Here is a 12,194-nt window from a genome sequence, read left to right on the forward strand (position 1 = left end):
ATTTTAAGAAAGGCATTGATGTTTATGGTATGGTACATTGGTGCAACGACAGACCTCCTTGCTCGCACACTCCTTTTCAGTTCTGCCCACAAATTTTCTACGTGATTGAGGTTAGGGCTTTGTGATGGCCATTCCAATAGCTTGACTTTGTTGTCCTTAAGCCATTTTGCCACAACTTTGGAAGTATGCTTGGTGTCATTGTCCATTTGGAAGACCTATTTGCGACCAAGCTTCAACTTCCTGACTGATGTCTTGAGATGTCGCTTCAATATATCCACATAATTGTCATTCTCATGATGCCATCTATTTTGTGAAGTGCACCAGTCCCTCCTGCAGCACAGCACCCCCACAACATGATGCTGCCACCCCCGTGCTTCACAGTTGGGATGGTGTTCTTCGGTTTGCAAGCCTCCTCATTTTTCCTCCAAACATAACAATGGTCATTATGGCCAAACAGTTCTATTTTTGTTTCATCAGACCAGAGGACCTTTCTCCAAAAAGTACAATCTTTGTCACCATGTGCAATTGCAAACCCGTAGTCTGGCTTTTTAATGGTGGTTTTGGAGCAGTGGCTTCTTCCTTGCTGAGCGGCCTTTCAGGTTACATCGATATAGGACTTGTTTTACTGTGGATATAAATACTTTTGTACACGTTTCCTCCAGCATCTTCACAAGGTCCTTTGCTGTTGTTCTGTGATTGATTTGCAATTTTCACACCAAAGTACGTTCATCTCTAGGAGACAGAACGCGTCGCCTTCCTGAGCGGTATGACGGCTGCGTTATCCCATGGTGTTTATACTTGCGTACTATTGTTTGTACAGATGAACGTGGTACCTTCAGGCGTTTGGAAATTGCTCCCAACGACCAACCAGACTTGTGGAGGTCTACAATTTTTTTCTGAGGTCTTGGCTGATTTCTTTTGATTTTCCCATGATGTCAAGCAAAGAGACACTGAGTTTGAAGGTAGGCCTTGAAATACATCCACAGGTACACCTCCAATTGATTCAAATGATGTCAATTGGCCTATCAGAAGCTTCTAAAGCCATGACATAATTTTCTGGAATTTTCCAAGCGGTTTAAAGGCACAGTCAATTTAGTGTATGTAAACTTCTGACCCACTGGAATTGTGATACAGTGAGTTATAAGTGAAATAATCTGTCTGTAAGCAATTGTTGGAAAAAGTACTTGTGTCATGCACAAAGTAGATGTCCTAACCGACTTTCCCAAACTATAGTTTTCTAACAAGTCATTTGTGGAGTGGTTGACAAACTAGTTTTAATGACTCCAACCTTAGTGTATGTAAACTTCTGACTTCAACTATAATCAAGGTATAGTATATATTTTTTTTTTTATTACTTTGAGAAATTTTAGATTTTTCCCCCCAATCTGACTGCAGTTTATTTTGTGTAAATACTTGACATATAATATCAATTAAATGCATCGTAATCCCACTTTATAACAAAATGTGAAGAAATCCAAGGGGGGTGAATACTTATAATACCCACTGTAGGTAAGTATGCAACTGTAGGAAGAGCAAATAGGCTAGTCTCCTGGCCAGAGCCTAACACTGGAGCTCAAAGTAGCACAGTGAAGGCAGTAATTCAAACCTGACCACCCTATGCCCAAACCTCATGTAGTCATGTCATGTTTAAACACGTGTCAAAAAAAAAACTGAAAACCAAACCAACAAATTAGAAACCAGCACAAACAAAATGGGCATATCCTGCACCTGTCTGTTTTTGTGTTACCTCTACATATAGCACAGAGACAGATTCATACAAATCCAAAGCTTGAGCAGCTATTCCAAAAAAGCATCTTGACCAATTCCTGATATATAAAAAATAATAAAAAATAAATAAAAAAAGACTGGCTTGTTGTTTTTATAGATCTTCTTAGATTTTACAGGTTACTGCAAATTGTACTGGTCTTGAAAATGTGCAAAGACACTGGTGTGTATGAAGGCTAGAGCCAGCCTATTACCTTCTCGCCGGTGGAGATGCTGCCACAGTGCAGGGTGTTGATATCCTCGCGACATTTGTCCATGAAGCCACAGATGAGGCGGTAGTCACTGAACACAATGCTGGTCATCTTGATGATGTACTGGTTGCACTGGTACTCTGTGATGTTACCGCGGTGATCCACCAGGCAGGACACCAGGTAGCCCTTCCCTCTCTCCTCCGCTGCACATTCTTTTATCTGAAGGAAGGAGGAAAAGAAAATTACAGATTGTGTTTCTCATGGTCACAATATTTGTATTACTTATATTATACCTAATTCACATAGGACTCACGGTATGTTGTAGGGCTCCACAATTACTCCAATTTTTATCGAAATTACAATATTGACATGTGCAATATCCATATTGCAAGTGGCTTCGATTTTTCTAATGTAATAAGGGTCCCCTGGGAAACTCTGACCAACACTTTGGTTCCTAGATAGATAGCTGGCTATCTAAAAAAGTAGCAACAAACCAAAACATTCTCTAGAAAGTTGCCTGGCTTGCTAGATTGACATATCCTAAATAGATTTTTAAACGGATGAGTTCTTTGGATGCAAAAAAATAGAGCGGGTAACGTTGCTATTTGGACCAGTCTGGGGCATGCAGACTGCCGTTTGTGTGTTACTTTTTCATAATAACAACGACAAGTCGAACAACAACAATAGAATGTTCATGATTTAATGCCTGCCAAAGCCGGTAAGATGAAAGGGGACATTTATACTGCGGGGTTGGCGAGAACTTTAAATACATTACCGCAATCATGACTAGGTTGGTTGGCAGAAATAAAAGTACAGGATTTGTTTGCCGGCAATACCTTTCAGTCGACAAAAAGTTGGCAGGTTTTCGTCTTGGTTTGAAAGGGATATTAGTTTGGACATCAAAGTCCTGTGAACATAGGGATTAAGTCAAAACGAATTCATAATTAACGAAATGTAAGGAAAAAATGATTAGAGGCGGCCCCCCAATTTCCAGCTAAGGGCATGGGTGCTTTAGGCCTACTTAAGGGTATTCAAAGTGGTGTGTGTTGCTACTAGGTGCTCTACCAATTAAAAATGCTGTGTGTTGCTCGGAGCCAGGAACAGTGACACTAGTAGCATGAGGGACCTATAGTCAGAGCCATAAAGCAAGCTAGCCAGCCAACTTACATCGGTGATGGTGGTCTTGCACACCTCCACAGCCACAGACTCAAACTTGGGGTCGGTCGTCAGGTTCAGTTTGTAGTTCCAAAGGAGCTGGGGAGAGATTAAACATGTCTATTGATAGCTCAAAGAAAAGCCTAGGAGTTAAAAGCAACCGTGTGTGGGGAATTTCAAGCAGGGGCGTGATAGCACCCTCTTGTGGTCAGACCTGCTAACAACGCTGTATTAAAATTATGACTCACATTCAGTTACACATACTGAAAGGATGGTTTAATGATGTGAGAGAGTTCAGAACACTTACATGGTTGCAGTCAGCAGCAATCTCTGTTTCCTGGAGAGAAATAAGAGAGAAGACAGTCAAACGATCATCGTAACCATAAAGAATATAATTTGCAGCCTTTTCGCTGCTGCTTTTTCAAAGCCTATGTCAGATACTGTGTAATTGGCTCTACAGAGTGTAATTTGCTCAATATTAGGGGTTGAGACATACAGTGGACATCATTAGAAAGAAGATATTCTCCTATTTTCAATGTTGTTGCTATTCATAACATTGAAAGGATGTATTTATTTTAGTGTCTTAATTGATCACTGCCCAGCATTCTTCCTTCTCTTTACACTTATTTTATTTATATTTTCACAGACCACCTGCAGTAGAGTTCCGGCAGACCCCCGGTTGAATAACCCTGTTATAAACGTATCGTTTAATTTCATCGTTAGAATTCAGTCAATTTATCATGATATGGATTTGTGTCTATATCGCCCAGCTCCACTAACCCACACTGTTTTATGGATAGGATCGATGAGCAGCCAGGGCACTCTGTGTATCCATACTGACACCTAGGCTACATCATAAAAAGACCATATTACCCCCTTTACCAATGCACCCAGAGATTCTGTGCCGCTTAATTCCAATCTACAAAAAGGTCTGTCACATTAGGACTAAGGACATAAATCTTGGGGGAAAGTCACTAAGCAAAGCTATGGTCAGTGTCGTGTGGGACCAACAGGCAAACATCTCAATTAAAGATGCACTGCTGAACCTTTGTATAATTTCAGCCAGTAGTTTAAAAAGTAAAGCTCACGAGCCAAAAGTGGTCTCTGAGAATTGCATACTACGTCACAGACGGGTTGGTTGTTTAGCTACAAATAGGGCAAAACAGACGATGTTGGCTTAGATTGTTGAACGCATGTAAACTATATTTTGTTTATTGGATACATAAATCAATTTGCACATCTCAAATACATTGTTACTGTTGTTGGTCAGCTAGCTATCAACTTTTAGCCATATTAGCATAGACACGACATCAGTCAAAGCACCTCAAACAAGAAGAACATGATCGCCTAAAACTAGCTGAAACAAGCCACATACGTTTCACCAACATGGCAGCTTCTTGTCATTGTTTCTAGCCATCTGGCCATCCAGAAATCACAACACACTGCCTTCTGCCCCATTGAAGCGTGTGCATTTAGAGAGAGCTTGGTTTATTGTTTTGAAATGCAATTACAGAATTGCAGAATCTCCACGAGACCGGTACAGAGTCTGAAGACAAAGTGAGGGAAATACTTAGAGAGACACTGAAGATGGGGCACAGGAAGATTGTGGTGGAGCGCACCCACAGGACTGGAAAATCCACCACTGGCCCAGGTGACAGGCCCAGGCCAATAGTGGTCAAGTTACTGGTAGCAAGCTCAAGGTAGCTGTTCTGGAAAGAGCCAAGAACTTGAACTAGCTAACATTAGCTGGCTGGCGCTATTATTCATATCCCAGAGGCGTTCGCTTTTCTAGTTACCTAGCTAACATTAGGCTCCTAACATTGAACCTGGTTGGTTAGCTCCCAGCATATTCAAGCAGGTTAGTTACGACATGATTTGGCACTGTGTTCGTTGTTGTTTGGCTGGCTCGTTAGCTAACATTACGTGTGTGATCTTACACATTGTTTACCAAGCTAGGTTAATTGTATACCTAGCCAGCTACATGTCTTAAGCTAAAGTGTACAACACCCATTGAATATGGCCGGTGTCAGTAAACGTCTGCAAGAAAGCATAATGAAATTGTTGCCAGCAGAGCTGGTTAGGCTGTTTTCATGTTATCCATAGGTAAACAAATCATCGGCCAGAGCGACCAAGTGTGCGCTCTGAACGCTCCGAGAGCGAAACGAGATGGGTGGGGCTAAAGCTTAAGAGTGTGTGAACGATGCTGAATGGGTGTAGACAAAGAAGAGCTCTTCACTAGACACCAAAACATTCAAAGGCCATTTTCTCAAAAGTGAGTTGTACAAGTATCAACTTTCAAAGCATAATTACATTCCCATTGTTCCTCAACTGTAGTGTATGATATTCCATTTTGTAGCTCTGAGTCTCTACTTTTATCCAATGTAAAAAATAAAAAAAACACAATTTACATTTTTGCTCCCTAAGACCAAATCCAGGTGGTGAGTCACATATTTTGTTTTGGGGCATGGGGCCTAGAATCGAGCCTTGGGGTACTGCCTTGGTGACAGGCAGTGGCTGAGACTAGGGATGCACGATATATCGGTATCGGCCGATATTAGCTAAAAATACCAACATCTGCATTGGCCCGATGTGTAGTTTAATGTTGATATGTAAAACCGATGTTAAAGCTGACGTGCATACCTATATATAACGTAGGTAGATGACGTAATGACGCCATGAAAAATAGAACACTACACAGAGCAAAAGCAGAAAATAAGCGCACACTTCCAACAACTAAACAAATTCAAGTCGAGCAGTCATTTGAAAGAGTAGGAAAATTTCAACGAGACAACTCAAAGGCGAAATCCAACAACGCCAAGATAGTGGAATTCATTGCCCTTGACAATCAACCGTTCTCTGCCGTGGATGATGTTGGCTATCGCCGACTGGTCGAGCACCTCGAGCCCAGGTACACACCACCAAGTAGGTGCTATTTTTCAGATGTTGCCCTAACGGAGTTACATAGTATTGTTGAAACGCACATCCATGAGCTACTTGCTATGGGGGTCACTGCTATTAGCTTCACAACTGACATTTGGACCAGCGATGTCAGCCCCATGAGCATGCTGAATCTGACAGCACAGTGGGTCGACGAAGATTTCGTACTGATGAAAGCCTTATTGCATGCTCAAGAATGTGCTGGTTCTCATACCGCTGCGGCCATTTCAATGGCATTTGAGAACATGAACACACACCTAACTCCAAATTTGCAAATGCGACCTGGCCAAGATAAAGCATAGCAAATCGACACATACAACAACACAGAGTTACACATGGAATAAACAAAACATACAGTCAATAATAAAGTAGAAAAAAAAAAAGTCTATATACAGTGAGTGCAAATGAGGTAAGATAAGGGAGTTAAGGCAATAAATAGGCCATGGTGGCGAAGTAATTACAATATGGCAATTTAACACTGGAATGGTAGATGTGCAGAAGATGAATGTGCAAGTAGAGATACTGGGGTGCAAAGGAGCAAGATAAATAAATAAATACAGCATGGGGATGAGGTAGATAGATGGGCTGTTTACAGATGGGCTATGTACAGGTGCAGTGATCTGTGAGCTGCTCTGACAGCTGGTGCATAAAGCTAGTGAGGGAGATATGAGTCTCCAGCTTCAGTGATTTTTGCAGTTCGTTCCAGTCATTGGCAGAAAACTGGAAGGAAAGGCGACCAAAGGAGGAATTGGCTTTGGGGGTGACCAGTGAGATATACCTGCTGGAGCGCGTGCTATGAGTGGGTGCTGCTATGGTGATCAGTGAGCTGATATAAGGCGGGGCTTTACCTTGCAGAGACTTGTAGATAACCTGTAGCCAGTGGGTTTGGCGACGAGTATGAAGCGAGGGCCAACCAACGAGAGTGTACAGGTCGCAGTGGTGAGTAGTATATGGGGCTTTGGTGACAAAACGGATGGAACTGATAGACTGAATCCAATTTGTTGAGTAGAGTGTTGGAGGCTATTTTATAGATGACATCGCCGAAGTCAAGGATCGGTAGGATGGTCAGTTTTACGAGGGTATGTTTGGCAGCATGAGTGAAGGATGCTTTGTTGCGAAATAGGAAGCTGATTGTAGATTTAATTTTGGATTGGAAATGCTTAATGTGAGTCTGGAAGGAGAGTTTACAGTCTAACCAGACACCTAGGTATTTGTAGTTGTCCACGTATTCTAAGTCAAAGCCGTCCAGAGTAGCGGACGGGCGGGCAGGTGCGGGCAGTGATTGATTGAATAGCATGCATTTAGTTTTACTTGCATTTAAGAGCAGTTGGAGGCCATGGAAGGAGAGTTGTATGGCATTGAAGCTCGTCTGGAGGTTAGTTAACACAGTGTCCAAAGAGGGGCCAGAAGTATACAGAATGGTGTCGTCTGCGTAGAGGTGGATCAGAGAATCACCAGCAGCAAGAGCGACATCATTGATGTATACAGAGAAGAGAGTCGGCCAGAGAATTGAACCCTGTGGCACCCCCATAGAGACTGCCAGAGGTCCGGACAACAGGCCCTCCGATTTGACACACTGAACTCCATCAGAAAAGTAGTTGGTAAACCAGGCGAGGCAATCATTTGAGAAACCAAGGCTGTCGAGTCTGCCAATAAGAATGTGGTGATTGACAGAGTCGAAAGCCTTGGCCAGGTCGATGAATACGGCTGCACAGTAATGCCTCTTATCGATGGCAGTTATGATATCGTTTCGGACCTTGAGCGTGGCTGAGGTGCACTGGGACTGTGGGATTCTAAATGGTTGGTAAAATCTTTGATAACATGGCTTTCGAAGACCTTAGAAAGACAGGGTAGGACAGATATAGGTCTGTAGCAGTTTGGGTCTAGAGTGTCACCCCCTTTGAAGAGGGGGATGACCGCAGCAGCTTTCCAATCTTTGGGAATCTCAGACGATACGAAAGAGAGGTTGAACAGGCTAGTAATAGGGGTTGCAACAATTTCGGCAGATAATTTTAGAAAGAAAGGGTCCAGATTGTCTAGCCTGGCTGATTTGTAGGGGTCCAGATTTTGACGCTCTTTCAGAACATCAGCTATCTGGATTTGGGTGAGGGAGAAATGGTTGGGGCTTGGGTGAGTTGCTGTGGGGGGTGCCGGGCAGTTGACCGGGGTAGGGGTAGCCAGGTGGAAAGCATGGCCAGCCGTAGAGAAATGCTTATTGAAATTCTCAATTATAGTGGATTTATCGGTGGTAACAGCGTTTCCTAGCCTCAGAGCAGTAGGCAGCTGGGAGGAGGTGCTCTTATTCTCCATGGACTTTACAGTGTCCCAGAACTTTTTTGAGTTTGTACTACAGGATGCAAATTTCTGTTTGAAAAAGCTAGCCTTAGCTTTCCTAACTGCCTGTGTATATTTCTTCTTAACTTCCCTGAAAAGTTGCATATCACGGGGGCTATTCGATGCTAATGCAGAACACCATAGGATGTTTGTGCTGGTCAAGGGCAGACAGGTCTGGAGTGAACCAAGGACTATATCTATTCCTAGTTCAACATTTTTTTAACGGGGCATGATTATTTAAGATGGTGAGGAAGGCACTTTTAAAGAATAACCAGGCATCATCTGACGGGATGAGGTCAATGTCATTCCAGGATACCCCGGCCAGGTCGATTAGAAAGGCCTGCTCACAGAAGTGGTTTAGGGAGCGTTTGACAGTGATGAGGTGGTCATTTGATCACAGACCCATTACGGATGCAGGCAATGAGGCAGTGATCGTTGAGATCTTGATTGAAAACAGCAGAGGTCTATTTGGAGGGCGAGTTAGTTAGGATGATATCTATGAGGGTGCCCGTGTTTACGGATTTGGGGTTGACCTGGTAGGTTCATTGATAATTTGTGTGAGAATGAGGGTATCAAGCTTAGATTGTAGGATGGCTGGGGTGTTAAACATGTCCCAGTTTAGGTCACCTAGTAGCACGAGCTCAGAAGATAGATGGGGGACAATCAATTCACATATGGTGTCGAGGGCACAGCTGGGGGCAGAGGGTGGTCTATTGCAAGTGGCAACAGTGAGAGACTTGATTCTGGAAAGCTGAATTTTTAGAAGTAGAAGCTCGAATTGTTTGGGTACAGACCTGGATAGTAAGACAGAACTCTGCAGGCTATCTCTGCAGTAGATTGCAACACCGCCCCCTTTGGCAGTTCTATCTTGGTGGAAAATGTTATAGTTAGGGATGGAGATTTCAGGGTTTTTGGTGGTTTTCCTAAGCCAGGATTCAGACACGGCTAAGACATCCGGGTTGGCAGAGTGTGCACTAAAGCAGTGAGTAAAACAAACTTAGGGAGTAAGCTTCTAATGTTAACATGCATGAAACCAAGGCTTTTACAGTTACAGAAGTCAACAAATGAGAGCACCTGGGGAGTGAGAGTGGAGCTAGGCACTGCAGGACCTGGATTAACCTCTACATCACCAGAGGAACAGAGGAGAAGTAGGATAAGGGTACGGCTAAAGGCTATACGAACTGGCCGTCTAGCACGTTCGGAACAGAGAGTAAAAGGAGCAGGTTTCTGGGCTCGATAGGCATAGTGTACAGACAAAGGTAAGGTAGGATGTAAGTACATTGGCGATAAACCTAGGCATTGAGTAATGATGAGAGAGATATATTCTCTAGAGACGTTTAAACCAGGTGATGTCATCGCATATGTAGGAGGTGGAACAACATGGTTGGTTAACGCATATTGAGCAGGGCTAGAGGCTGTACAGTGAAATAAGACAGTACTCACTAACCAGGACAGTAATGGACGAGGCATATTGATATTAAAGAGAAGCATGCGTAGCCAAGTGATCATATGGGTCCAGTGAGTGGTTGGGCTGGCTGGGGACACGGCGATTCAGACATGCTCGATGCTAGGTACAAGGACCGCTACTTCGATGCATGAACGTGAAACGTGAAATGTTACAGACACAGCTGGACAAGACGGAAACGGACACAGTGACAATGCCTACCGAGGAAGAGGCGCCAGGGACAGACAGAGATGAAACTTCACTGCTTGACATGTATGATGAAATTCTGGTTGAGACTGAACAAATGAACAACGAAACAGCATAGCAAGTCAGCAAGTGGCAACAAAATAACTTTTTGGTCAGTGTGTGTGTGTGTTTTTCAACAATTTAACTGTACTAGAATGCTTAAAAGAGGCCATAATTTTTTTATCTGTATCGTTTTTTTTGACCTGGAAAATATCGGATACCGGGATCGGCAAGAAGCCTAGATGTCAGAGTGTTGTAGAATAATAGTGAAGACATTAAAACTATGAAATGACACATATGGAATCATGTAGTAACCAAAATAAGTGTCAAACAAATCAAAATATATTTTATATTTGAGATTCTTAAAATAGCCACCCTTTAACTTCATGACAGCTTTGCACACTCTTGGCATTCTCTCAACCAGCTTCATGAGGTAGTCACCTGGAATGCATTTCAACTAGGTGTGCCTTGTTAAAAGTTAAATTTGTAGAATTTCTTTCCTTCTTAATGCATTTGAGTCAATCAGTTGTGTTGTGACTAGGTTGGGGGGGATATACAGAAGATAACCCTAGTTGGTAAAAGACCAAGTCCATATGGCAAGAACAGCTCAAATAAGCAAAGAGAAACGACAGCCCATCATTACTTTAAGACATGAAGGTCAGTCAATACGGAACATTTCAAGACCTTTGAAAGTTTCTTCAAGTGCAATCGCAAAACCATCAAGCACTATGATGAAACTGGCTCTCATGAGGACAGCCACAGGAATGGAAGACCCAGAGTTAACTCTGCTGCAGAGAACAAGTTCATTAGAGTAACCAGCCAAAATAAATGCTTCAGAGCTCAAGTAACAGACACATCAGCTGTTCAGAAGAGACTGTGAATCAGGCCTTCATAGTTGAATTGCTGCAAAGAAACTAGAGGTCGACAGATTATGATTTTTCAACACCGATACCGATTATTGGAGGACCAAAAAAAAGCAGATCCTGCTTAAATCGGCCTATATTTATATATATTTGTAATAATGACAATTACAACAATACTGAATAAACACTTTTATTTCAACTTAATATAATACATCAATAAAAATCTATTTAGTCTCAAATAAATAATGAAACATGTTCAATTTGGTTTAAATAACACAAAAGCACAGTGTTGGAGAAGAAAGGAAAAGTGCAATATGTGCCATGTAAAAAAGCTAACGTTTAAGTTCCTTGCTCAGAACAGAACATATGAAGAAGTTTTAGGTTGTAGTTATTATAGGACTATTTCTCTCTATACCATTTGTATTTCATATACCTTCGACTATTGGACGTTCTTATAAGCACTATAGTATTGCCAGCCAAATCTCGGGAGTTGATAGGTTTGAAGTCAAACAGCGCAATGCTTAAAGCACAGCGAAGAGCTGCTGGCAAACACAGGAAAGTGCTGTTTGAATTAATGCTTACGAGCCTGCTGCTGCCTACCACCACTCAGTCAGACTTAATTATAATATAATAATACACAGAAATACGAGCCTTAGGTCATTAATATGGTCAAATCCGGAAACTATCATTTCCAAAGCAAAACATTTATTCTTTCAGTGAAATATGGAACCGTTACGTATTTTATCTAACGGGTGGCATCCATAAGTATAAATATTGCACAACCTTCAATGTTATGTCATAATCATGTACAAATCTGGAAAATTAATTACGGTCTTTGTTAGGAAGAAATGGTCTTTACACAGTTCGCAATGAGCCAGGCGGCCCAAACTGCTGCATATACCCTGACTCTGCTTGCACAGAACGCAAGAGAAGTGACACAATTTCCCTAGTTAAAAGAAATTCATGTTAGCAGGCAATATTAACTAAATATGCAGGTTTAAAAATATATACTTGTGTATTGATTTTAAGAAAGGCGTTGATGTTTATGGTTAGGTACACATTGGTGCAACGACAGTGCTTTTTTCGCGAATGCGCTTGTTAAATCACCAGTTTGGCGAAGTAGGCTATGATTCAATGATAAATTAACAGGCACCGCATCGATTATATGCAACGCAGGACAAGCTAGATAACTACACATGGTTGATGATATTACTAGTTTAACAAGTGATTATGTTAAGA

The 12,194-nt window shown here is 42.1% G+C and overlaps 1 protein-coding gene across 1 annotated transcript in view; it reads right to left on the minus strand.

Moving 5' to 3' along the window:
* Nucleotides 1-12,194, minus strand: part of LOC120066139 (Golgi apparatus protein 1-like) — a 50,298-nt gene that overhangs the window by 30,282 nt on the left and 7,822 nt on the right. Inside the window, exons 2-4 of the mRNA XM_039017281.1 lie at nt 3,439-3,468; nt 3,144-3,230; nt 1,980-2,195 (exon numbers count right to left, since the gene is read on the minus strand). Of these exons, the coding sequence (XP_038873209.1) occupies nt 1,980-2,195; nt 3,144-3,230; nt 3,439-3,468 (333 nt within the window). The remainder of the gene's footprint in view (nt 1-1,979; nt 2,196-3,143; nt 3,231-3,438; nt 3,469-12,194) is intronic.

Source organism: Salvelinus namaycush, chromosome 21 (genome assembly GCF_016432855.1).
Source record: "Salvelinus namaycush isolate Seneca chromosome 21, SaNama_1.0, whole genome shotgun sequence".
NCBI lineage: Eukaryota > Metazoa > Chordata > Actinopteri > Salmoniformes > Salmonidae > Salvelinus > Salvelinus namaycush.